Source organism: Zosterops lateralis, assembly GCF_965231275.1.
Source record: "Zosterops lateralis genome assembly, chromosome: 3".
Lineage (NCBI taxonomy): Eukaryota > Metazoa > Chordata > Aves > Passeriformes > Zosteropidae > Zosterops > Zosterops lateralis.
The window spans coordinates 81102303-81129713 of record NC_139764.1 but is presented as its reverse complement, the minus strand read 5'-3'; the positions used below and the strand labels follow the sequence as shown (position 1 = coordinate 81129713).

General features: G+C 39.5%; 1 protein-coding gene across 2 annotated transcripts; it reads right to left on the bottom strand.

The window, feature by feature from the left end:
• Positions 1-2461: 2461 nt before the first annotated feature.
• On the bottom strand, positions 2462-25900 carry HMGN3 (high mobility group nucleosomal binding domain 3). 2 transcript variants are annotated; one of them, XM_083857017.1, is made up of 6 exons: positions 25731-25900; positions 11445-11495; positions 7386-7415; positions 6712-6759; positions 4271-4384; positions 2462-3763 (listed from the first exon to the last, which is right to left on the bottom strand). In XM_083857017.1, the coding sequence occupies exons 1-6, from the start codon at positions 25743-25745 to the stop codon at positions 3725-3727; spliced, it is 297 nt and encodes a 98-aa protein (XP_083713143.1). In that variant the 5' UTR covers positions 25746-25900; the 3' UTR covers positions 2462-3724. The 2 variants fall into 2 exon arrangements, with proteins under 2 accessions (XP_083713143.1, XP_083713144.1); XM_083857018.1 differs by having other exon boundaries at positions 4312-4384; positions 25731-25899.
• Positions 25901-27411: the final 1511 nt, after the last annotated feature.

Sequence of the window (27411 nt, the reverse complement as noted above, 5' to 3'; positions counted from 1 at the left end):
AAAAAAAAAAAAAACACGACAACAAAAAAAATACCTTGAGCCAGGAGGGTGGAGGGTGAGAGAGTTCTTGCTATACTGGAGTTGTTTATAGACAGTCTCCTGTATTTTTAGTGCTTTAATTCACATATAGAGGTTTACTGTCTTATTTAATATTAATGGACATGATGGGCTAAATTATTACATTTCCCAATTCCACTAGAAATGTAACTTGCATGTTATTTATTCTAATAAGTGATCTTTATTTTCTTGCTAGTCCTTTTCTCTTTCCCTGTTTTTCCTTTTTGCAGTTATGAATAGACCAAATAACTCTCAAACTTTTAAGGGTTGAGCAAGATGCACCAAAACAAATTAATTTTCTCTGCTGTTTAGCACAAGGGTTAATTTTCCATTAGGATTGCTGTTAATTGGTTGCATCTTATCTGCAGTTCAGAAAAAGCTGCCTTTGCCATTGAACTGACAAAATACCAAGCGTAACCTTGTGCTGACACATGCAATTAGCCCAAGGTCAGTGAATGATGGGGAAATAGTGGAAAGTGACAACCAAGGAGAAGTATATAAGGCTAAGGGAAGGGGAATCTTTAACTACTCGTGAGTAACTTTTTTTGGATCATTTCTTATTTCTGATGCATTTGCCTCCTTTAAACTTTAAAAACTGTCTATCCTTCCATCGTGGTTTAGGAATGGTCCTCCCCAATTCAGTGCTCCTACTGAGACTCTCCCGAGCCAGATGCCACTTGCTCACTCTCCTCACTTCCCATCCTCCTTCCTACACCAGGGATAGAGTTGAAAATTGGAGGAACAAAAGGTGAAAATCACAGGTTGAGATAAGAACAATTTACTAGAAACAGCAATGAGATAAGGAAGAGTAACAGCAACAGCAACAATACCGATGGCAAAAGTGTACCCAGAGTGGGTGATTTACACACGAAATGCCCACCAAGCCCGAGATAACTAAACAACGAGGGACGATGAACCGTAAGTTCACCACTAGAACGGGACATGCTTCTCCTTGCAGGAGACAGAGTCCCTTCTCCCCAAGCCTGGGACCCTGGCCGTGAGGGAAGACGGTGTTGAACAACATTTGGGTCTTGGACACGCCCATACAGCTCCAGGCTCTGCCCCCTCACAGCTACTGCAAAACATTAACCCTGTCCTTGGTTGAAACTTGGACACCTTCACTTTTTTTTTTAACGTACCTTGACTTCCTCATCTGTTCCATCCCACAAAGGACAAATACTGCTTTCAGGGATCCCTCCAAACCTTGTGTTCAAGTGTAAAGCAGTCACTCATTAAATACAGATGATACAAGTTTCCGTATGGCAGAGATGTGACACCTGACACTTCCAACTGCCACTTCAGAACTAAAATACTTACATATTTCCTGAAGGTGCTCTGCAGATCACCACCTGCCCACGAAGACTCTTGCTACATATGCCTAAATGTGTGACCATTCTAATTTTAAAAGCATGTTCTAGAACTCGATACAGTGCCTTGAAGATTTCTCTGAGAATTTGACATGTAGAGAAAAAATATAACTAAGCATGACATTTACAAAGCACTTTTGAAAAATCAGAAATGTTAAGTGAATCAGCAGGGTAGTTGTGTTTCACTGCACTTTAGCCAAGTGGATATTTTGTTAAATGCTTCCAATGGAATTCTGGCACTGAGCTGAATCTCCTAATCCAGTTGAGACAACAGAAGAATTTTATGCCAAAATTACTAGGTCAAGATATTATGCAATTAGTTTAAGGACTCAACTATTGCCCACCTTTTAGCCATTGATTAAAAGAGCTCTCCTTAAATAAGCCCGTTCAGAGAAATGTCTTCTGATGCTCATGCCTAAGTTGAAATCTAAGTTAAAGGGGTCATTTCAAGAGCTTCAAGTGTCTAGATAGGATTAGGCAACTAATCTCTTGGTGATTCACACAAAATTATCAGAGTATATATACACACAGAGGAACAAGAAACTCATAAATTGAAAAAATGCTTACAAATAGCACTTTGATGACTCTGTGAAAGAGTTCAGATGGTTCAACTTCCCACAACCATCGCTTCTAATAGACTTTCAACAGGATCCATCAGAAAGCAGATCAGAAGTAGTGTGAGGATTACCAAACACATATCACTGGGTAACACTAAGGACTTCCCTTCTCATTGTCTACAGTATCTGTTATATTCCTCTGCCTTCCACCACCAAGAGCAAAGCATTGATTTAGATTTTCTAACAAAACTAAGTTCATGCGGCAGAGAACAGCCTCCTCTTCTGTGGGTGTAGCAAGCCTACCAAAAAAGTGTGACATTTATATCAATGCAGGTCTTAACTAGTCTACCTAGCAGTGAGAGTTTTGGCAATCAAGCTTCAATTTTTAACTGTAGATATGCTTGGCTTCTTTTTGGTTTTAATTAAAAAAGGCAACTAGAGGCTTCTTCCCAAGGAATAAATAGAACGCTAGGTCACGCAACAGTCATTTATTTATTGACTTAAACAAGTAAAAGGTATCCTCAGACATGATGGCTACAACTTGAGCAATACAAATCAATACTACTGAAGAACAGGGAACATATTTTCTTTCACCCCTCCCATCCCAGAAGTAACAATAGAAACACCAGGACCCCTAGAGAAAAGAGAAGGGAAAAAAATCATAAAAGGTACTTAAAATGAGCTGCAGAGTTGAAACATGGACACTAAAAAATCATTACCTAATCTACCACATCACCACAATCACCTCAAAACCAACTTTCATTGTTCCACTTCCACCAGGTACCAAATATATAGCACTGTTTAACAGCGATTTCAATGTATTAACAACTGTCCTCAGCTGAAGCAGAACAGTAATTACTATTCATATTAAATTTGAGGCTACAGATAGAAAGGTTTCCATAGACTACAATGCACATTAATGAAAAGAGAGTGTGGAGAAACAAAGCTACTTTTAAATTACTGTGTCTCTATCAATCAAGCAATTTGTTCTGTGCTGATAGTTCATTGAAGACACAATATACTGTCAGCATATAGCAGCTTTACTCACCCTGTGACAGTGTATCTGATGAATGTATCTATGAAGAATTTATCTGTAAATCCCCTAAATTGTAGGCCACTGAAAATCCCAGTTTGCTGCTCCTGTGTGGGTGGTTTTTAATCAGACATCAGCAAAAAATGGAAACACACTGCATGCAAAACAACTGTTACTAAATAATTTAGTCTTCCTTGTAACAGTCAAAGATGTGAGTAAGGCATTCCTCAGATTTAGAGAAAACATTAGGAGTCTTTAGTTTTGCAGGCAAGGAGACCTTTTATTTTAATCCATTAAAAGAACCCAAAATAGTCAGCAGGTGGCCACATCTATCCATGTTTCATTAAAATCACATAAAACCTAAGTACAAAAGCACCACTGATTATTGCTCTAGAAAAACTGCATGAAAAATTCAAATACACACAGTAAAAACATCACCATATGCACAAGACATAATTTCTTAAAGCAAGTGTATGGAATGCTGATCCAATTTTACACATACCTTGCATTATTAAGTTGATATTTATATTACTTGGCAACAATGGGAATTTCTAAAAGCACTGTTATGAGAAGGGAAATGTTCATATACAGTTTAATATGTCAGCTATCATAGTCCTAAAAAAATTAGCATTTACAAAATACTTGATAAAAATATCTTTTAAAAGTTGTCCAAGAGGTACATAAAATCAACCCAAAATTCTCATGGTATTTCATTCACTCTTGTCACCTACAGATTCAGTTTTCTGAGCCTGTGGAGAAGAAAGAGAAAAATTAAATTACTACAGTGAAACGCTATTAGGTACCTAAACACCCAAGCTATCCTTACTCCTTTGATTTCTTACTTGCAACAGCTCCAAACCTGTGTCCATAGGACACCTACGCAACCAGAACAGGCAGAGTCACACACTTTTCTCAACTCATTGGTCCCAGCTTTTCAAAAGCAATACAAGCCTTACCTGTCAGCTTCCATCGTTCACACTGAAAAGCACCACACTACCACCTGTTTCTATTCACTGCACACATGCTGAATGCTCTACCGCACCCTTAACTTTCATTGTTTCAATCTGCCCTTTTACTGACAGTGTGCTGGGTGGGGCACCTCTGGATGTTGAAACACTAACAGTTGAGCGAGATGCGAATCTGCAATAACATTATGGGCAATAAAAAGAAACATTATGAACATGCTAACAATGTCTGAAAGTCTGGATAATTAAACAACACTGATTCAATCAGCAGGAGGTATGTGTGGAAAGTACCTCTTCAGCTTTATTTTCACCATTTTCAGATGGTGTAGTACCTTCCTTTGCAGCTTCTTGCTTTTCATCCTTCTTCCCTTTAGCACCTTTGCTGGCCTTTGTTCCAGGTTCCTTCTGACAGAAGATTAAAAACATGGCCATAGACATTGTATGAGTAGCCAGAATCCTGCATCTTCATCAAAACAACTTTCACGTGAACTAAACAGCAAGTCTTGGCAAGCTTAACGTGCTGGACTGAAACAGAAAACTCTCTAAAGGCTACCTGGAAACTGTAAACTCACATAAGTTACATAGAGATTCAACATTTCTAGAAAATGGTGGTGTCTGCCTGTTTAGGTTTTTCTGTTAATTTTTTCAAAGATACAAAACCACATCAGACTACTTTGGTAGAGCTGTCCTATGAGGTACATACAGGATACCTGTGTGAAAAAATCCAATTGCAGTATTATTGAAAGCTTATTCAGCCAAGCACAAACACCACACTGTTTGTGTGACTATAGCACTACACTTTCAATTAACATAAAATATTAAATCAGATTTTAAAAATTAAGCTTTTTCTGTTGGCTGTCCTTTTCTAACTTTGATAACATCTGTGATGGGCATTCCATGTCAATGAAAGAACGAGCCAACACACTAGGGATGTAAATACTGATAAAAGTCCCTCTGTAGCAACACAAAGCAGAGGATAGTTCCTTCTGATAAATTCTAACATCCACAGTTTCATTTTGAGATTTGCTCTTAATTCCTATGTTGAAGTTTCCTATTTTTTTATAAATCCTTTCTCTATGCACTTATTTATGTACATGATCTAAAGGTCAGCAGAGACATAGGTTAAGTATTTAAAGTGCAATGGGATAAAAATTTATTGTTATTGCATTTACTATTTTACGTTAGTATTTCAAGTAGTTCTGATAAACACTGGATATCTTTCATGCAATTGTTGCTCCAAATTCTCCATGCAAAATGGCAATAATAGATGTGAACAGGGATATTAAGGTCTGCCTTGCCTCATTTACTACCTTTCCTCACTGATCCTCATACGGGAGTGGGACAGTGAGGAGAGAGCACCAGTAATCCCAGTTCCAGGGCAGCCTGAATTACTCCTCCAACCCCTCAGCTTTAGTGTTACATAGCAGCTTAATTTGGAAGCTTACAGGTGGTATGAGCATAGTTATAACTCTTCACCTACAAATGAATAAACTAAGGAAATTCATAACATGTGAGCTTTTAACAATAAAAATTATCTCAAATCTGTACCATCTTTCATTGTTTACTAGCAAGTTCAGAGTACACACTTGCTGTTTTCTGTTGAGGAAGCCAAGATTAATATATTCCTTAAAACATAATCCAGTTAGGGTTTGGGGAAAAAAGATTACTGTATTAAAAAGTTACTTACTTATTAAAAAGTAATATCATAAAGGATTTAAGTCACCCAAAATGAGCTTCAAATGTCTCTCACACAGCTTAGACTGGGTCTGGGACACAGAGCTCATCCCACAGTACATGAAACTACAGAAGTTACCACATTCCCTTCTTTATTAATACTCTTTTTAAGAGGGGAGCAGGATGGACTCACCAAGACTTTATTGGTAATTTTATATGATAAATCACACAGTGCTTAAAGTTAGAGTTTTACATTCACACTTTGGACTTTGTATCCTGGCACTTGCCCAACTGAGATGACAATAAAAGGACTTGAAAAATGGAAGCGTGAGGAGTGCTACACTCAGTGTCCATCAAGGAGGCTTTTTTCCCCAATAAAGCAATTGCTTTTATTCAACATTCCCCTAAGGTGCAAATAAATCTACAGTTTCTGAAGTACATGGTTTATATACAAAAATCCTGAAAAGGTATTTCAAATACTAATAAGATTTTAATTTGACTGTAACTGGCCCAGAAAACCCAAACCATTCAATTTAAATATATTTAATTTCACCTTTAATTATAATTGTGCATTCTCAGCAACAGCCAGGCTTCAAGAACAGATAAGTCTTTCTCAGTAAAAAATGAAGTACTGCACCTCTAGACAAGGAAACAGAATGACAGAGAGTAACCTCAAATGCCTTTGTAGAAATTGCTGGGTGGGTCTCAGGTAGACTTTACTCAACCAAGCCTGTACTTTCCTGGAAAGGTGTACTAAAGGTAAAAAATCTTCTTAAACTAGCAATTCACTACAAACTAACATGGTCTGCATATCAAACAGGCAAGACATTTTCTTTGGGCCAGTAATGAGGCCAGGAAGGGGTGGAACAGAAAGAAAAGAATGATCTAATTTGTGCTTTTTTTCCGGGGGGGGGGGGGCAGGGAGCTGCAGAGAGGGCAGGGAAGCCCATGCCTTAAAAAAAACCTGCTGTGAATTGAACTGTTTGCAACATAAAAAAAGGATTATGCTTGCTTACTATTGACTAAAATGATGGTAACTAAAAAGGAAAAATATTTACCTTTGTTGTTTTCCTTGGTTTGGGTTCAGGTTTTGGTGGAGCAGGTTTCTATAAAACATTTTTAGTTGCACAACATGTTAGACAGAAGCCAGCCTCCTCCACACCCTGCTCCTTCCCACCCCACACCTTCCCTTACTTCCTGCTCAATAGTATGCATCTAGAAAAAGTCTGAAAACCTTACTGCACAAATGCACCTCATCTCTGCACACACCTGTTTGCATTAGTTCACTCATCTAGAAGTGAAAGTAATTTGGGAGTCATTCTACGAGTAAAACATGGAGATTAGTAGGACCTATTAAAAAAAACCCCATCAGCTATATTCTAACAGAGAAAAGGAACTAAAACCAAGTACTAGCAGTGGCATCAAATGAAGTCCTTGAAACACAGCTCCTTCTCCTTTTCTGAGAAGTAGCTGCATTTCCACAACTAACATCAGCCTGCAAAATGAAGCAAAGTCAATACTGCATCTAACAGACAGTTTTGCACTGAAGTGGGGAAATGTATCTTTTGTCAGAACAACCTGAAACCAAGAAAACAAAGATAACTTAATTGCTGGAGTTCTTAAATATCCCTCGGCACAAATAAAAATTGAATCAAATAAAATGTAAAAACTTGTTTGGTCTGAGAAACCATATGTGCTTATGAATATACCAGGAGGTACTACACATACTTACAGCTGACAGTCTTGCTGATCGTCTTGTGGGCTACAGAAGAAAAAAAAAAAAAAAAGAACATTTTTATAGGCTTACAGGAAAAAGCATTCAAAGCAATATAGTATCAGTAATTTCACAGGACAGCATAAAATATGCATCTACCAAAATACATGTCTATTGCCAAACACGATTCACATCTTCCTCACCTTGGACACCACTCAAAATTGTAAAGGGACAGAGTGATGTGAAAGTTAGAAATAAAAGTTGTTCAGGAATTATACCATCTAAACTGATGCCTCCTTGGGACTACCTAAAAACAGGGGTCAGACAAAATTAAGGTAATAAAACCCAGTTCTTTTTAATGAAGGCCTCCTGGTATATTTCAGGCAGACAAAGCTTCCCCAGGGGCTACACCTGAAATGGACGACAGTCAGGAGTTTTCATACTTCTATAAGTCTGGTCCATTTGTACATTGGGCTTAATATTCCAATTACAGCTTCAGGTAATGAAGTAATTTACTCCAAGTTTGCTCCTCCCCAACTCACTTTTGTTTACATTCTCGGGGCCTGAGACAGTAAGGTCCTTGATTTCCAGGCCTAGAGAGAAATTGTTTTATCTGACCAAAATGGGAAAATAGTAGCTAACCCCCTATATGGAGTTTAGAGTTATACACAAAAGAATTCCAGGATTACAAATATACAAAAAATTTAAAAGCTAAAATCTTAAGGATCAAAATCTCCACACAGTTAAATACTTCACACACACATCCCTTTTACAACTACTTCTGAGTCCCTTCCTGCTCTGTGAAAGGTTCACAAACCCAGTAAGCTTGAATACCTGTGCAAAGGATAACCTTTTCCATACACACTTAGAATGATGTTTTTAGAATCTAGCAGATGTCACTTGTAATAGTGGGCACAAATACCATCTGATTAACAGCTGAATAAAGTTAACATCCTTCTCTAGAGGATACCAGTGCACTAAAATTTCAAAACATGAAACTAAGTCCTTCCACTTCCTCAGTTCTCCACACACTCGCTCTGAGAGTCCAGGTGCACAAAGACAGCTGCAGGATGAGAGAGAGAAATTATTTCTTCTATTTCAACACAAATCTCAAAAGGAAAGACTTGAGCCAGATATCCTGCTTCTCTCCAGCTTTATCACTTCAACACACTTTCCCTATTAAATTTTATTTCATCCTGCTCTTTGTAATAAATTTACTACTGAAGTCTTAAAAATACTTGTTAGCTTGTTCACAATATTTTTGTATTAATTAAAATAGATTCACCCAGTTACACAGAATGGTTAATAAACTGAGCTAAAGTCTGGTCTATGTCATAAAACTAGAATTACACCTGCGGCCAAAATAAAGGGAGAACTAAAATGCAACAAATACCCAACATAACTCAGCTTATAAAGAGAATCAAAAATACTTTTAATTACATATTAAGCATTTAAGTTGAGCTGAAAAAACATGGCTCTCCACATCCTGCAACAGGAAAAAGCTTTTGTTAATATCTGAAGAATGCTGTAATTTGTGTTCATTGGAACCATTCAAGAATTCTTAGTTGAAAGCAGTAGTGAATAGTTTGAATCTGCATCCAGAAAAATAGAGGTCAAGAAAATACCTATTTTCAGCTATGAAATATTTATGCATCATTAACAGAAAAAAGGTTAAGGCTCTCTTTTCCTGGCAATTTAGCATATCAACCACTTAAGAAGCAGCCTAGCATTATTTTACAACAGGATAAACAAAGCATTTCAGTTGGCCAGGTAACCAAAGAACATCTAACTCAAGGTATCGTCTTTCACAAAGCTGCTTTCTTAACCAATTATTTCTATCCCTTTAACATTTAGGAACTGAAATGTTTTGCTAGTATCTACTTTTTAAAGGATAATATGTTAATTTAGATAAGTTATAATTCTCTCCCCTATCTCCCGTTCCATGACTTGTTTGCCATAAGAAAGTCACCACAAACCGTAAGTTCTTCAAAAATGCTTGACAGCTAAGTAATTTTAATTCTCATTTGGAGTTTATATGTATTTTTGTGTTATCTGATTACAAGGAGGGAACTACAGCCAATTCAGCAAAGGTCACATTTTCATGTGCTTTGGGAACCTTTGTCCCCTCCAAACAGCTGTACTAATCCAGAAATTAGCAGCTCACTCAAGAGTCTGTTTGACACTGGCCTGCTAGCAAACATCTACAGAAAGAGTCCATGAAAAGGAGTGGGAGAGCAACTCTGTGCACTCTCCTACTGCACCAGCTTCTGGCAGTCTGAAGTTGCCAACTTTCCAACCTGCATATCATATACACATCATGTGTTTAAGAAGTCCCCAAGGGTTATTTTCTAGACAAATCTGTTTAATAACAGTACTGATTTACACTTTCAGTTTCCCTAACATCCTATATCAATGAGTTCCATAATAGGATTATGCACCATGTGGAAAATAGAAAGCAAAACCTTCCTCCTCTGCTGTCTCTCTTTTTAACTTCTTGCCTCTTACTTTCATTAGATTCCTCTTGTTTACAGCTTTAATGAAGAGTAATTCCCTAAGTGCCTTTCTTTGTGTTACTAATTATTTTATCACAACTATATAAAAAGATGAAGAATCATAGAAAAACTGTGTTCTTTGTTTTTTTAGTTCAGGTTGTTTTTTTAAAAGCTGCTCTACACCCTCTATTTGTTCCAGTGTACTTGCTATCCTTTTAATTCTATCATGGCCTCTATCAGGAGAGCTTAATTTATTACTCCCACGTCTGAGAGCACAACAAATTAATCCTGTGAAACACTGATGCTTACTCTGTCCTTTAGCATTTTTTCCTATACTCTAGTTACTGTTTAGAACTACTGGCATTTTCTAGTAACTATTCACTGTGATTTTACAATCTCTTCCCTGATTAACAGTTTGGCAACCACCACTGGGTTTTCCCCTCTCCCTGTTCAATTATTTGCATTTCTCCATATTGTATTTCTTTTGATATTTTATCACTTAGTTATTTATCAGTGACATAACAGCCTTCTCAGCCTCTCTCACTTCTGACTACCCTGACAATTTTTGTAAACTTCAGAAAACTTTGTAATTTCTTTAATACCTTTTCTTCTACAGATCATTAACAAATATATTCAGCAGCAAAAGCCCCCCAAAAACCCAGTACTACACCAATAATCTCTTTTATGAAAATTAACTTTCACTCTTCCATTCTCTTTTCATAACTTTATATACTCAAAATTCTCAGAAAGATCTTCAATGCTAGTTAGCTCCTTTAAGAGCCTGCTTGGGGAACCTTATGAAAAAGTGGTTTTTACGTGCAAGTAAACTATAGCACGTGCCAATAGTTTACTTGCTATTTTCTTGATCAAATATGCTACAAGATTTACAAAGAGAGCAATTAAATATTCCTCCATTCTTCTCAAGGTTCTGATTTAAATTTGTCTGCCCCAAAAGAAGGCAACCTAAGAAAACAAATCCTCATAATTCTCTACCTGTTTTTTAAATTCACTTTAAGGGCTGTGAAAAACAAACTAGCCAACTTTATTGTAGATATCAAGATATTACCAGCTGTCTTCTTGCCTTCTCTAACAGAATATACTGTGTCCTTTAAACAAATCCAGTCAAAGAAAACACACAAATGTGCCAGCTGCTCCAGTTTAGAATCTGGTATCTTAATTCAAGACACCATCCCATCAGTCACTTAAGCTAAGAATAGTTTTGAAGTAGACTGGCTGAGGTGTGTGCATTAACCCTCTTCTGCCAACCCACTAGAGACAGAGCAACAGTTCCAGGCAGTAAATACTACACTCTTACCACAAGATCCACCAGAGTTTGTCTGTGAAAGCCCTACAACTTTCTCAAATTTATTGGTATACTAATAAGTTGTATAAATCCTCAGCACACCAAGACAAAATCAAGACAGATAGGGTACATATATGGTTTACTGTCTTTATTCCCGCTGAAAACAGCTCACCAGAAGCGCCAGAGAAATGCATAATCTTCTGATATACATGACTGCAAATCTCCAATTAAGGAATTACATGCCAAAATTAAATACATAAATATACATATACATATACTTGCCTCTTGTTTAGTTACTTTTGCTGCATCCTTGCCTTCAGCACCCTCTGGAGACTGAAAGAAAATATTAAATCGCTGTTTTTATCACAGACTTAAAAGCATGCAGACAACAGCAAAACAAAGATTATGGTGGAGACTGACTGCTCTTTCATTTGCAACAACTTAAAGCAGCCTGACAAATCTGCATTAGTATGTACAAGCAGCATTGTACTCAAACCAATCTCTTTACCAAAACCAAGCAAGAACACAGGACTGAGCAGCAGGTACAGAGCTATGTCACACACCACCCCTCAGAGTCCCTCCAGCCAATTAACTAAAGCATCCCCAGGCTCCAGTGGAAGCTCCATCTAATCACCTGTTGGTAGCACAACAGTAAGGAACTGGAAATCTGAGGCTTGCTCTATGGCAGCTTTTGAAATCCCCAAGAATTTTAACACATTTTTTCCCAAACATGAACTTAAGCTGTTATGAGAGATGCAGTGAGATGAACTAAAAAAACACTGCGTTACTGAAATTAATGATTTCTTTACCTCCTTTACTCCTTTCTTCTCTCAGCCTCACTCAGCCAGAAGTTTTAGAAGCATCTTTACATCACATATCCTTACATATCTCACCTCCTCCACCAGAAAAGCATAAGTAGTAAAACACTGAGACATTGACAGGAAAGCTTGCGACAAATATGTATTCATCCTCAAGAACAAAGTATCAACTTGAACATTGTAAAACTTATCTTGCAAAGGTACTAGAAAAAGGTTGGTTAAATTAAAGAAGGTGGGACACGTAAAATCCAGCTTCTCTTTTGCTTACAACTCAAGATGTGTTACTTCACATTTTGTAAACATTTGTGTTTCCCAGGTAAGAGCAAGCAATTCCTGGATAAAAAGAGAGCACCAGCAGGTAGAGGAGAACTACAAGAAAGGCATATTTCAAAAAGGCATTTTACAGGCAGCAGAGAAAGCAATTTGGTTATTGTTTGGTTTTACAATCAGTAAGGAAGCAGGCTGGTTATCTTTTCCCTTTTCTTTTCATTTCAATCTTAATTCAAACTTCCTCACAGATTTTGACACAAAATGTCTCTTCGATGAGGTAGAGAGCTTTGGTTTGGAGCAGAGAAAATGACCAGCTCGTTTGCAGCAACTGACCAGTGCCTTCTCCTGGCATTGGGCTCTAACATACTTACAGAAAGACATCCCCCCACCAGGAATAAAACGTGGCTTTGTTACTGTGCACTCTCCCGACAGAAAGGAATCATGCCACAAGAGCAGCTGCTTAAAAAACAAAAAAAAAAAAAAAAGAAAAAAAAAGCCGAGGACTGATCATGTAAGTAGCTTGAAAACAGCAGGAAGTTAAGCAGCATCGCACAGCGTAGATCGACTCAGAATAGCAACAGGCAGGCATCCAAAATGGAGCCCGACTTTTCCCTATGCAATTGCAGCCTCACCAGTCACCTGCAGGATCGTTTCAGGTTTGCATTTCTAAAAGTCTTTCAGTTTGGTTAGCAAGGAGTTACTACAGTTTGATGTTGTGATGCTGGGAGCATCAGAAGTCAGAAAGGAAACAAAACCAAGCTATTCCATTATCCCTGTCAGTAACAAAGTCCTGTGTCCTACAACTTTCCTCTCCGACTCACAATACAGGATACAGCTGGGTACAGCTTTTCTGATGTCCATGGGTTCATAAGATCTGTTTCTCTCATATGAATTTTCTCAATTCTAACAAACTTGTGCTGCACCTTTCCCCGAGAGGGAACACAAATAGTATCCTTCCTGTCTTGGGCAGGACTTATTTATATGGAAGTTTGCTGAGATTTTATAATATTTTCCTCACAGTGGTGAAGAGAGTTTAGATTTACAGGGGTAGGGACAGAAAGATGGCATGATCGATGTCCTTTGGAAGCCAAGCTAAAAAACTCATCATAAGCTAAACGAAGTTGACTGACACTCCACAATCAGGCTGTTTCACTTTTAGAAATCATAGAGCTCTGAGAGAGGGCTAAATTACCACAAGATAGCACTGCCACATGCCAATAGCCTTGCAGGAATTGGCAAGAGTCAACAAGAATTAAGTCTCCACCTGCAATACTGCACAGTTAACACACAGTAATTTATCCCATTTCTCTTTAATGAAAGATAAGTCTCCCACATTTCTGTTAGACAGGGCAGCCTGATTTTAGATGGCAATACTACTGCTAGACAACAGATTAAAAAAACTGCTTATGAGGCTAACCACAAGGGGGAAAAATCATATTAAAATACTCTTAATGCAACCACAACCTCTCTATACTAACTACTGTAATATATTACACAACATACTTCAATTAAGTTAGATAATTAATTAGCCCAGCATTCTCTCTCAAGTTAGAAAATCCAACAGCAATTCTGAAGGCCACATAACTTTTCTCCATGGGGGGACATGGAGAATAACAGTAATTTCAGAGGTGTGAATAAGCAGCAAGGGGTTCTGACATGCCCTCATTTCCATTTCTGACCCGCTCCCTCCTCTCAGCAATCACTGCAAGTCCAGGTGTTTGGCAGCTGGGCTCATCCTCCCAGCCTTGGCTCTCCAATACACTGGCAGAGCTGCGTGGGAGGCCATGTCATGAGTAAGGTAACTGATCCACCTGAAAAATAGCCTCCTGCTTAAACAAATGCATAAATATTATAGTATATAGACAAATTATAGCTATATAGTCTTCTCTGCTCCAGCAGAATCATTTTACTGCACAGCTGCACAAACAATTGAGTCAGTGCAACAGACAAGAATGCAGTGGCGCGGGGCAGCTGCAGGCAGTCTGGGACTCCATCTACTCTATCTATTGCAGCTAATACACACATCCAAAAAAAAAAAAAAAAAAAAAAAAAAAAAAAAAAAAAAAAAAAGCTGTCAGATATGGCTACAATGTATTTGTTAAAAGAGGAACAGAAGCTTGTTTTCCCCTCTATGAGTTCTGATGAGTCCCAGCTGATGTGGTTCTTCATACCAGTTTTTGCAATACTTTCTCCTTTCCCTGGGGAAAAGAGAATTTATACACAAATGGATTTGCGCCAAGCAGAGTTCCCAAAGAACTTGGCATGCCACAAGCAGACATTGTCTGCACTGCTATCTGGAGTCACAGGACTTTCATGTACATACTAAGAAAACCTTAAAGCCTTTGCTCTTAACTTTTCCACAGGAACCCTTCCCCATTTTTTGTCCTAGTGACAAACTACTGAAGAACTGGTTTCAAAGCAACAAAATGTACTAAGTAACCCCTCCCCTTGGCACATTTTTCCCCATGACGTAATACCATGGCTCACCATATCTCACATGACACCCCAGCCACATTAAAATGCACCCTGAATACTGTGCTGTACATCATAAACCAGTCAGGAACAGGGGTACCCACACTGCAGGTTCTGTGCTGCAAAACCAGAGACCAACACAAGCACTGAACCACTTGACAAGGGCAGCACTCCAGCCTCAGTAATTCTTCAGCTGTACTCCATCATTTGCCTGTATTATATTTATAAAGTAGTCCCTATAGGCCTGCTGTGTGTGATACTGTATGGATGCCTGCAAGAGACAAACATTAAAAATAAAGCAAATAAGGACATAGACAACAGTAATTTTTTTTTTTTTTTTTTCCCTCACAGAGGTACACACAAGGAAAGAAGATGACTGGCTATCGCTAAATATGCTTTTGACATTTGAACTACTAGCAAGTTTTAGGTTCAGATGACCACACATTGTGTCACATCTCAATTAGCACTAAATATTGGCAATAAGATTGCAACTTAAGCTGTAGCTAAGCTTTGCAAGATCTGTCACAGCTGCATAACTTTCAAACCATATGACTGTCTATCAGCAATCGCCTTTTTTTTTTTCCACTTGCTTTTACCCCTAGTTATTTTTAAGAGCAACCTAGAAAATTACTTTGAGTGGATTGGAATAAAACAAAGGAATATTAATATATAGTAGAGAATGTTAAAAAAACCCTGAAAGAATATTAACATTGAGCTTATTTGTATACACAGCTCTTTCAGCAGCTGTGAAGTATACATAAGAACCACTGTTTCCACACACCAAAGTAATACTGCAGTATCTGCAATGCCAACATCATTACAGAGCTGTTAGGTTGAAAACAGAAAACTAGACAATGGTTTTAAGTACACATTTAATAGAAAATACAGCTCAATTTCCTGTTTTTACTGTTCTTAAGGCAAGGCTACCTGGTAGAGATGCACCACAAAAGAAACATAAAGCTTCATTTTTTTTTAAACCAAAACTCTGAAATATAAGCAGTTTATAATGAGAGTACAGTAACCCAAAGCAGTAAAGTCACTGATGTCTTTTGAGAGATCCAAAGATACACATTTGCAACGTCCAGCTCCTGGATAAATATTTTGTTTGCACTATTATGAATAGATTTATTATAAAGAAGTACATAAAAAAGCCTGAAAAATGAGAATACAAGTACATGAGAAGCAACAAACAGTAGAAGGTTGGTATAAAATTAAATAGATGGTTCATTCTCTGAAGGATTTTATTACAAGCCGAAACTCAACACCTTGCCTCTGATGGGAGAGAAATTAGTCCTTTCATACTCACATGAAAACAAAACAGACAAAAAAAGAAGATGCAAATCTCATTCTAACTACCACATTAAGAAGCTAGAAATTAGAAAGGCAGAAAGCCTTAACTGTCCTAGCACATGAGCATTCTGAACAACATTTCCTCCCTCCTTTGCGAGCTGTTTGGTTCAGCCACATCTTGATACACTGCCTGCAAGGGGATTTGTCCATAGATTTCCTGGCTCACTCTTGCAGCTGCAATTTCCATGATGTAATGCTTATGGTCATTCCTCCTACAATTTTTTTCACCAACCAAAATAAGGTAAAAGCTTGCAAAAAAAAAAAACAAAACAAAACAAAACAAAACAAAACAAAACAAAAAAAAAAAAAAAAAAAAAAAAAAAAAAAAAAAAAAAAAAAAACCACATTGCAAGAGGAGCAGATGTCTCAAGTCCAAAGTATTTTTCAGGGTTTATTCCCTAAAATTTTTCTACCCCTCAGTTCTTTCAAGTAGAACTATGCATTTGACTAAATTTAATGACATGAATGGTTTCCCCATACGTGCTATATCTTCTAATTATTTATCCTCAGAGCAGCTCTGAATTTTGAGCTAGTTCATAAATGTAATTTTAAAATGCTGTTTATTTCTTGGTTTAGATTAATGAAGACTACACGTTGACTAATTTAATACCAACTCCTGCAATACCCTTCTAACTATTGTTTCCTCATTTAGCTCCCCCAGCATCTTATCATTAACCTTTGTTTACAACTAGTTCTTTGATCTGTTTTCAGTGGATAGAATAGTGCTCACTGCCAAGCCAATGTGAATTAGCTTTGCAAGTAAAATTAATTCCTCCTAATAAATGCTTTTTAAAAATCAGGTATTCTTCCTACTGCACAGCTTAATTTCTTTTTTCTACCAAGAGTCTAATCCTGGATGAGGAAAAACTATGCATGCTGCTACTCAAGGAAAAAAAAAATTCTGCCAGAACCAAAAGGGAAGTACAGATTAAAACTGTTTAGTGGCAGAGGCAGGCTGGATTTTTAAAATACTTATCCAAAATTATATCTGTCTTACTCTCTTCCAAGAAATGAGGTTGGGTTTTCTTGTATATACATGTAAATACATCCTTCACAAAAAAAAAACCCAAAACAAATAAAACCAATTACACAAAACCCCATGCTGCCTAAGTATTTATTATTTAAGTACATAATATTTTAATATTTTTGTTAATAATTATTACAATACTATAAAAATGTCATTTTTAGAATTTAAATCCCTCCATCTTACATCTATTAATAGCAGAATATATAATTTTCTAATTCTTTGAGGGAAAATGTCAAGATCATAAAGCTCTAAAAAGATGAATGGTACTTAAAGGTTTAAATTTAAAGACAAGCATTAATATCCCTTGTATTAATATGCTAATTACATATTAATAGGGAAAATATTTCCTGATCAAGGTTTTCACTTATTTAAAGATTCAAGCCAAGCAGAGTAACTGTTGACATGCAATGCATTTTCAAATTATACAAGAAAATAAGAATACAAAAAAACCTGTCCATAAATAAAATCAGTAGGTGCAGAAAATACATTTTATTAAATTCCTTAATTCTTAAGACAAGTGACTTCTGTGAGCTTTATGCTCTTCCAGACAAGACAGCAAATCAAGTTAGAGCTGGGGTGTTTCCAGATAACCAAAACCGGACAGAATAAGTGCTTTTCCAGAAGAGGAAGTTCCTTCATTGTAGATTGAAGTTGTTATTCCCACTGAAAAGAGGGTCAAAGATTGACAAATATAATTGAAATGCATTTATATTTGATAGGACATTTTAAAAAATCTCACATCTGGTTTGGCATTTATTTTTCCTTCCAGGTTTCTCTTCCCTGTAGTCAGTTTTTGAACATGACATCTACCTATGGCAAAGTGAAAAAGTAAGAGCAGCTTTTAGAGGCTCAAACTTAAAAAAACCCTATAGCATTGTAATTTAAAATTAGACAGACAGTTCCCTTTTCAGACAGTGAAGTAATCAGCTGCATTTTGAAAAATACAGATCAGCCATGAGAGCAGAGAACATCGAGCATTTGAAATCACTCAGCTTCCCCTGAACACCAGATGTGAAAATTCAGCTAGGTAGTGAGTAAATTCTTGTCTCTATATTTGCTTAACCGTTTTACTGCCACCATAAAATAAGAAGGCAGATTCAAAAAATATAATGGATGAAATCCAGTCCCTAATATTACTTCTCTAACTTTCAAAGCTGATGACAGTTCTGCAAGTGAGATGAAGCTGCTGAACTCATCCAAGTCTACATATAGAGGCAATTTTTAAAACCTTCAAGATTATGTTCCAAAATCTGTATTTAAATAGAACTGATCAGATTTGCAAAGTAAAACTAGCACATAGTACTTCTGAAAAAAAATTATCTAAAAATAGAAATTACATTTAGATAACTACTTTCAATAACAACTGATTCCCTAAAATAGCCACTTCTGACAAACAAAAAATACTGTGAAGGACTAAAAAGAGATGTTTAATTTCTCTTCTGCCAGAGGAATATTAGAGAAACAAAACCCACAATAATCTAGGAGAAGGACCTTTTTTGTTGTTGTTTCAACTAACCTGTACTACAGAACATCAAACCTCTGAGATGATGATAGCAGGTACCAAAACCACAACTGGTACAAAGCCTTAGATACACTCATCTCTCACATCCCAGTTATGATTACAGATGTGGTTAAAAGGGGTATTGCTCTACTACAACAGCCAGAATGTAGAGCTCCACAGGCAACCAAAATGCAGCTTCAAGAGAAGAATAAATTAAAATGTCTCCAAGTGGGCACAGGTGGGATAAGGAAGAAATGATGCAGCAGAGGTAAAGGATGATTTCTTTCTACAAAGAGACCACTGACACATCTCAGCTCTGCTTGAGAGGAGCAAAACGCTGCAGAGGTAAAAACATCCTTAGATTTTTGTTTTCAATAATGGAAGCTACTACTAACTCAGGTAGCATTAGGTCAATGGAGAAAGTCACGTGGGATGAGCAAACACCCAACAGTCCCGACAAAGCTGGCGGTGATGGGAACATGCACAATTCTTCTCTGCAGACAAATTCCAACGTTCTTAGGGAACACAGCATTTTTTATTTGCAGCTCTCACCGTTACCAAGAACACCCACTCTTTACTATGGGAAGACAGGAGCTGTATCTCCAAAAACTGGCAACTTCCAAAGATACCAAGGGGGTAAAAATCCGCAAAATAAAAACCAAGCCCAATGCCTCCTCCCTCCAGTGCTGCAAGGATACAATTTGAGCACAGTTGTTCTGATTATTCTAATGAATTAAAGAATATTCCTCTAGAAACTCTGAGTTAGGGACAATCAAATCAAAGATGAATGCCTGGCTGCTGCTAAGAAGCATTCTGCCCTTCCCTACCTAATCATTCCTGCCAACTCCAGCTTAACTCTTTGTGTCAAGGTATGGGAAACTAGATCAGCAGTCAGGTCTGCCCAAAAAACTACCTTAAACAAATATCCCACAGGTTAAATCAGAATAAGGACAGGAATGGGCATCTGGAATTTCTGCTTCCAGCCTGTATATGACAGCTTGAAGTATCTGCTGAACTGCTGTCCAAACATGAAGTCCCACACTGCCAATTTTGCTGATGATAAAACTGGTATAAGAACACCTTACTGCTTTCTTGCATGCAGCCAGCTGCTCATTCCCAGCCTACTCCTTTCTAATAGGTTACCTATTATCCTAATAGGAATATGCATATTCATTGTGCCACTGTGCAGCATCACTAACTTGGATCAGTAAAATGACCCAGGATTAAAAAAAAATTTCAAGTCATGTTCAAACCTGTTCAGCAGACAAGCTCTAAGAGTCAAGGCCTGAAAGGTAATTCCAGCATACTGAGGCAGCTTTTTGGCTACTGGACCATGGGATAAATCACAGTCCTAGCTTAGTGCAAGTAAAGAATAGGAAGTAGATGGTGGCCATGACGATCATATCAAGGCTAACTTCCTAGAAAAATCTCTGTATCTGGTTTACCTACACTCCACAATTCTGTCAAGCATAATTCAACTTCATACAACTTCTGTAAAGGAATGATATACCTTGTAACATACCATTCTTATACACAGCTGCTGCTTGGGTATAAAACAGCAGAGAAAGTGAAGTTTTCCAAGTAGCACAGAAGAAAAGCAACCTTTAAATAACACATAGGTATATTCTGCTTACATACATAACTACATTCCATTTACACACGGGGCTTTTTTATTTTTTAAATTTAATGGTACTGATACTCCAGCACACAAAAGAACATTGCCCATATTTGAGTGTTGAACTACCATATATAGAAAGATTACATGCACCTAGTCAATTTTGAAGTCAGAGTTGATGACTTACAAAGGTTGTACTGCTATGCTTTAATGTGCCCAAGAAGCATGAAGAATAATTTTTAATTGACAATTCAGTGAAAACCTTGGAATTTTTAGGTTGCCCATTCATTAAGTCCAATTGTATTTTAGTGTAGTCTAAGAAGAAAATTTATATATATTGCCATCAATTGCTAATAAATGAGTCAGATCTTTACAGACTGGTATAAAATTATCAGAAATGTTTTAGATAATTAAATCCTTGGTCAATGACCTTTTAATCTCCATAACTCAATAACAGCAACAATAATAGTAATAGCTAAATTTACATATTTAGCTCTAAGTTAAAGAGTCTCTAATATAAAGCATCAACAAATATTGCTGCATGTTTAATAGCCCTGTAAACTTCATTTACTACAACATGGCATAGCAGAATTGCTCAAGCATGTTTTTTCTTCAGTGCCACTGAAACACTGCTCTATATCCAAGCAGTTTGTGTGCAGATAAAAGTTTTTGATATTTTCTGCTTAATTTTTCTACAAAAGATGTAGATCCTTTGAGCCAGTCTGGTCAACTGATTTTGTTGGCCTTCTTGAAGTAGGCCAACTAGGCAGATTTAAATTGCTTTTAAACACCTCAAGGTTTAAAATTCTGCAATAGTTACAAACCCAGTACAATTTCTAAAATTGTTAGTGGCAAAACATCCTTCTCCCTTCTGCTAGAAGGCTCCTGCAATCTTTTAAAATGCTCTGGCACATCTGTTCTGTTTGTCTTGCTTGAATTTAAAGTGCATCTCTGCATAGCAATCATTTTACCTGTCCCTGCAAGGCATGCTGAAGGTGGAAGTCCACCTGAGGACTCTGCTGAGACATTAGACAGAAACTTGTCAAAGTCAAGGGTATGTCAGTGACACATTCAAAGAACAGCATCTTCTGCTGTGGCTTACGACTGTTTTCCAGTAGTTACTGAACGGTCTAGGAGCGACCTACCAGAAAATGCGGAAAGAGAAACTACCTTTTTCAGAGCTCTGACTTTTGCTTTTAATTCTCATGGACCAGAAGAAAGAAGAAAGTAGTCAGCATGAAGGCAGAGTGAATCCAAGTAAAAATCTGGAGAAAGAAGTGGACAGAACAGGAGTGGGGAGAGGGCAGCAGCCAAGACATCTGTATCTAGTACTGACTCCCTTTTCCTTTCGAGTCTATAATCACCTACAGACTGTGAAATGAAATACAGAACCTTCCCCATTTCTATGTCTTACTGCTAACAGAGAGTCCCTTGTGTTCTAGGATAAACTAAAGAGTGGCTTTCCTACAGAGAAAGAGCTTTCAACCCCAGTGTTGAAACAACTTATTGGGAAGATGTAGGTCCCCACAACATCACTGGTGCTTCTTTCCTGCCAAATAGCTTCAAAATGAAGAGAGCCTTTGAAAAAAACCCACTATGTTACATATAGGATATCACATTGATGCAGACTGAATCACAGCTGAAGTATCAAGACATGGAAAGGGATGTGAAATGGAGCTGAACAGAACTTGAGTATACTTCATAGTGCTGCACTATGAACACAAACTCGCCTGCTACTACACTTTGGACAAACCTAGACTTCATCACACAGACCAAAGAACAACAGCAAGATCATTCAGAGAGACAGCAAAAAAGAGCTGAATTTTAGAGAACTGGTTACTATTGCAAGTTCCTCAGTTTCTATGTGCACAGCACAAAGCAAGAAAAGAAATTTGGCAAAGTAACAACAAATGTGCCACTCGAAAGTGCTGGACATGCTTATTAGTGGGAATAAAACACCAGGACAGACATCTTAACCTGAGAATTCAAGATAAAGGGACCATTCCAACAACTAAGCAATTTACTTCTGTGCCTCATTTCCCCTCTTGGTGGATGAGTATGGTGGATATTCTCTTTGAATATTCATGACACTTCAGAAATAAAAACTTAAACACACAGAATAACTTCACAAAGAGAACTTGGTTTAGTTCCAGACAAAAAACCATAAGGAGAATTTAGTAGCTTTAGGTTAGTACCTGCCAGAACATGCATTAACTCAAAAGGTTAGAAAATCCATTGATTAGATACCTGGTTGGTAAAACAATCAGTAAGGGTCTCACAAAAAAATCATGTGATCATGTAACTAAATGCACTATGTCAGGACAAAAATGTGGTCCCTTCTGACTTCCGTTAAAGAAACAGAATTACAAGTAAAATACTCAGTGGGTTTGTTTTTCAGCAGTAAATATAACCAAGTGCCTTTGACTTTAAAGAAAGTGAACTTGCATAGCAGAACAGGAACCTGTCCCAGATGGTCTCTAGTATACTCTCACAGCATCAACTGTGGCAATGTATATAAACGATTAAAAAAAAGAAAATACTTAAGCTGCACTTAGTCCTCACCTCTGATTCAACTCCAAGTGTTTTCAAAACAAGTGAGATGCAGGTGATACTGCATAGATTCAGATATTCAGATTAAAGAACAAGTTGGGTCATTTTGGAGTGCAATTCCAACTAAATTATAGGCTCCCCATCCAATACTGGCAAGACACCACTTGACCTATTAATGTCCCTCAGACATGATTCACAATTCAAGTGTCATTCATCTTCATGTATGCCTATGCACTTATATGTGACCACACCATGATTCTCCTTGTCATCAGGTACAAAATGGTTCTTCATCCTTTTATGAATAACACTGAGATATTTTTATTGGGGCTCTTTCAAGGTCACTGAGCTTGTCAATATGACCCAAGAGCTAATTCCACAAAGACAAGTGAAAAGCAAAACACCCCAACCATTTCAAGGTGTTCTTCCTATCAACACCACAACAAGCATTCTGGTTTATCCCACACTGGTGTACCATTCTTCTTGAGAAAGGCCATGTTCACACCACAACATGTTATTACAACAGATGAAGAGTACAGAAATCTGACAGAAGCAGTCCAGAGTTCAAGCCCTTTTTGCTTTAGCACAGTATTTAACACCATCTCATACCAGAGTAAGTTCTTCCTTTTCTCTGTGACCCTCAAGCAATGAGTAACAATATCCTGATATCCTATGCCACAGTCCTCTAGAGAAGGGGAGGCAGCTTACACTTTTTTGTTCATAATATTCATAATGAACATAGGGCCAGGGACTTAACAAGTGACTTGAGTTTACATAGAGATGAGAAACATCAGAGATGAAAAGAAAAGCAAACAAAAGAGAACCAGCCAGCTTAGATAACTACAGATACACAAAAATAGATACAGGTGGATTTAAGTCTTTTCTGCAATGTTACTTATTTACCTACCCTTGTAACAGTGAAAATTTCTCATTTTGACTTTTGATGTTTACTTCATTATAAATTTTTAGAAGCCTTTTTACAAGTTAGAAATTTTAAGAGAAGAATTGACTATTAGTTGCATGTGATGGTTTTGTCTCCATGTCAAAACTGGCTGGTGTAATTATTCAGTTACTGCTGCATCACCAACTTCTCACTCTGCAGATGACATTCTGGAGTAAAACCGACTATTGTAAAATACTACAATTACACTTTTCTTAAAAAGCAAAGCCATTAATCACACACTTTTCCTGGAACCAGTGCTTCCCAAAGCCCACACTTTGTATATAAACTTTAAACGTAAATCTTTACCCAAACAACGGTAACCAAAATAAAATTCAGTGTGCTGTTAAAATTCATTTCCATTGCTGTCATCCCCTATACAATGCTTTTATTACTTTTTAAAAATAATCTTCTAGAAATGAGGCATTTCTAGAGCATAGAGTTCTTACAGACTTACTACTCAAAGGTAGTTTCCCTTAATACACATTTCAAAACAGACCACAAAAACCTACAAGAGTATCTTTAACTCTACCCCCACGTAGGAAGAACAGCCTGAAACATCTGTAGTGTAAGAATGCAGAAGAGCAAAGTAAACAGGGTAGGAAGTCCACAAGGTTTCAAAAGTTGGGAGGTCCTATGGACACGAGATAATTTTCAAGTTTCTCCTGGTGACAACCAAGAGCACTAAAAGCACAGAAGCACCTGAGGGTGCAATGACAGAAGAGCAAGAGGAAAAAAAGGCCCATCATTCACTGACTTCAAGACCAGTTACTCCAATCAACCCCACAGTTGTATTCATTTTCAGAACCAGAATCAGGCACTCAACTACGAATTAAATAATTCAGTAGCATACTTGACAATCTGACATTTTGATACCTCCCATAAGGAATAAGCAAAGGACAAGTAAACACCAAGTCACCTGGAGGGCATCATCTACCTGTAACTTTATTAAAACAGACTCCAGCCTCAGCCCAGAAAACGCGTATTAGGAGGTCACAGGCGACATTTCACAGGGAAAAACACAAATTGCCTTGCCTCGGCTGACCTAGTTAAAATTAAAGGACTGCAGCCACCATTTTTTAGTCATCGCATGTATTAGTGTCAAGTCTCTCTCTGCGCTGTCAGTGCCCGGGAAGGCAGGCAGCAAGTTCCCGACGAGGATCTCCAGCAGCAGCGGCAGCAGCGGGGCCTCCCCGGCGCAGGGCGGGCCCTGCAGGGCGGAGGGGCGGCTGTGGCCCCGCAGGCTCAGCCCGGCTCTGCCCGCCCGGAGCGCTCCCGGCTCCACTGCCCGTGGGCACGGCGGGCGCCGAGAAACCCCGCACCGCCCGGCCCGGCCCGGCAAGTTTCTGTCTCTGGGGGAAGGGGGCACAGCACCGGCCCCCTCCCGAGGAGAGGCTGCCCGCCCCGAGGCCGCAGGGCGGGAATGGGCTGGCGGGGCCCCCCAGCCCCGCGGGGCTCCCCCGGGAGGCGCCGCCCCCGCCCCGGGCCCTGCCCCGATGGGCACCGGAGTTGGTACATACGGGTCTGCGCGGGAGGCGAGGAGAAGGGTGTAGTTTGTTTTAAACATGGCTTGCCTCTCCCCTCCTCCCTTCTCCCTGGGAGCCATCGCTCCGGCGCGGCGGGATGCGGGCGGGGGCTGCTCCTCCCGCCGCGGCGCCGGAGTTTGCCGGCAGGAAACTCCTCCCGCGGGGCCGGGGGCGAAGCCGCGGCTGCTGCAGCTTCTCCCCGGCGGGGAGGGGGAGGAGGAGGAGGAGGAAGGTGGGGGCCGGAGTTGTGATCGCGACTTCATCCCCCGGGGACGGGGGTGACACCGCCCCGCGCGGCACCGGGAAAGTAAACAGGCGGCGGGGCGGGGTGAGGGGGCTCGCAACAGGCAGCGAAAAGCCCGGGCTCGGGAGCCATCCGCGAACCCGGCACGGAGCGGCGGCGGGAGGGCGGCCCCGGCCCCGATGCGCGTTCCGGCCGCCGCTCGGGCCCCCGACCCCGCCCGGGGGGGGCAGGACCCGCCGCGCACCCGGGGCGCCTCACCTTTCTCTTCGGCATAATGTCCCTGCTCCGGGCCGCCGAAGTGAAGCGACCGAAAGAAGCACCGGCAGAAGCGCGGGATCCGCCCGGCGGTGGCGGTGGCGGTGACACCGGCGTGGCTGGTGCCCGCAGCTGTGCCCGGTGCCCGCCGCCCCCGGCGCCCCGGCAGCCCCCGCCGCCAGCGCCCGCCTCGCCGACGGGGCGGGCGGAGCGGGGCGGCCGCGCCTCCCCATTGGCTCCCCCGGCGGCGCCGCGCCCCGGCGGATCACGGGCCCGGGAGGCTCCGCCGGCCGTCGGGAAGGCGAACGGGGCGGGGGTCGGGGCGCGCCGGGCAAGTCGCCCGCGGGGAGCGGCATCCGCCGGCAAACCCCTGCAGGGGTCGGTCCCCGTACAGGTGCATCAGCTCAGCCTGTTCACATGTACCTTCCTTCTCTCCTATGCTCCGGTTCCCTCTCCTCGACTGAAATCAGCCGCAGTCTTTCTCCATTGCTACTGTTGTGCCTTTTGCAACCCTGGGGTTTGTTTTGCCGTGTAAATCCATTCATCCTCCAGATGCAAACATGCTGTTGTATCGGGTCTCCTCATTACCCTGCCCTGATAAATCACTGCCCAGACAAACCAGTGCTGCTGAGAGAAACACTCCATTACGAGTGGGGTAATCAATTCTTCATTTGAGGTTCAAATGCCACCTACCTTTTTTTTCTTTTAGTTTTAATGGCAAAAATAAAAACAATTTACTTGTTAACAGCTTGAAACGAAGCAATTCCTCTCAAGTACCTGCAGAAGAAGCAGAATGAAACCCAAAGCTTTTCCAAGGGGTTGGCCGCCTGCCTTTTAGCCGAGAGCTGTGGTTAGGATGTGCATGTAGCATCACACAGCAGCCAGAGGCCTCATTTTCCCATTTACCTGGGGGCATTTGAACTCATACTTTATTTTCCCACAACATTATTTTGACAACAAGCTACAGTGTCTCCAGCAGGAGAGGTTAGATTCCACTCTCGATACAGTTTCAAGAGCTTTGTTGAGCTTAAACAATTTGTACTAATTAAATAATTTATACTAATAATTCACCAGGGCAAGAACTCAGCTGGGTTTGCTCCCAGTTACATGTGTAAACCACCGAATTAGTGAGTCACACCCACTTGTTCACATGCTATTCATGTATATTTAAGTAGTTTGTACAAAGTGGTATAGCTCAACACAGAAAGACTGGAAATATAGGCTTTAACAGGAGATGCCTCTGTTAATCAGAAATTCAGGCCCACCTTACATAGTATATTGCCTCAGTACTGAGTAACATGGGAAAGAAACAGGTCAGAATTATTTAACTTTTCCCTGTTTTTTTTTCCCACCTGTTCGCCAGCATTTTCCCCCAGGTGTCTTTAATCATTAATGGATGATGGGAGCAACCCACTACAGCTTCACTGTGTACCATCCATTCAGAAGGAGAAAACAGAGTTAGCCCTCCATTAATACAGATGAAATGCCATCCACAGGAGAATTATGCATGTGTGCAGTGATTTATTCCTACGCCATCCAAAAAGTTTGGGTTAGTCCTACATCTCATTCCAAACCAAAATAACTTGGGGGGAGAATTGGAATTTTTGATTAGTTCTACTGCTACCTTCCCAATTTGATTATATTCCTTTTCCATTTTTTCTCTCTACTTTTAGACTTGCAGGAT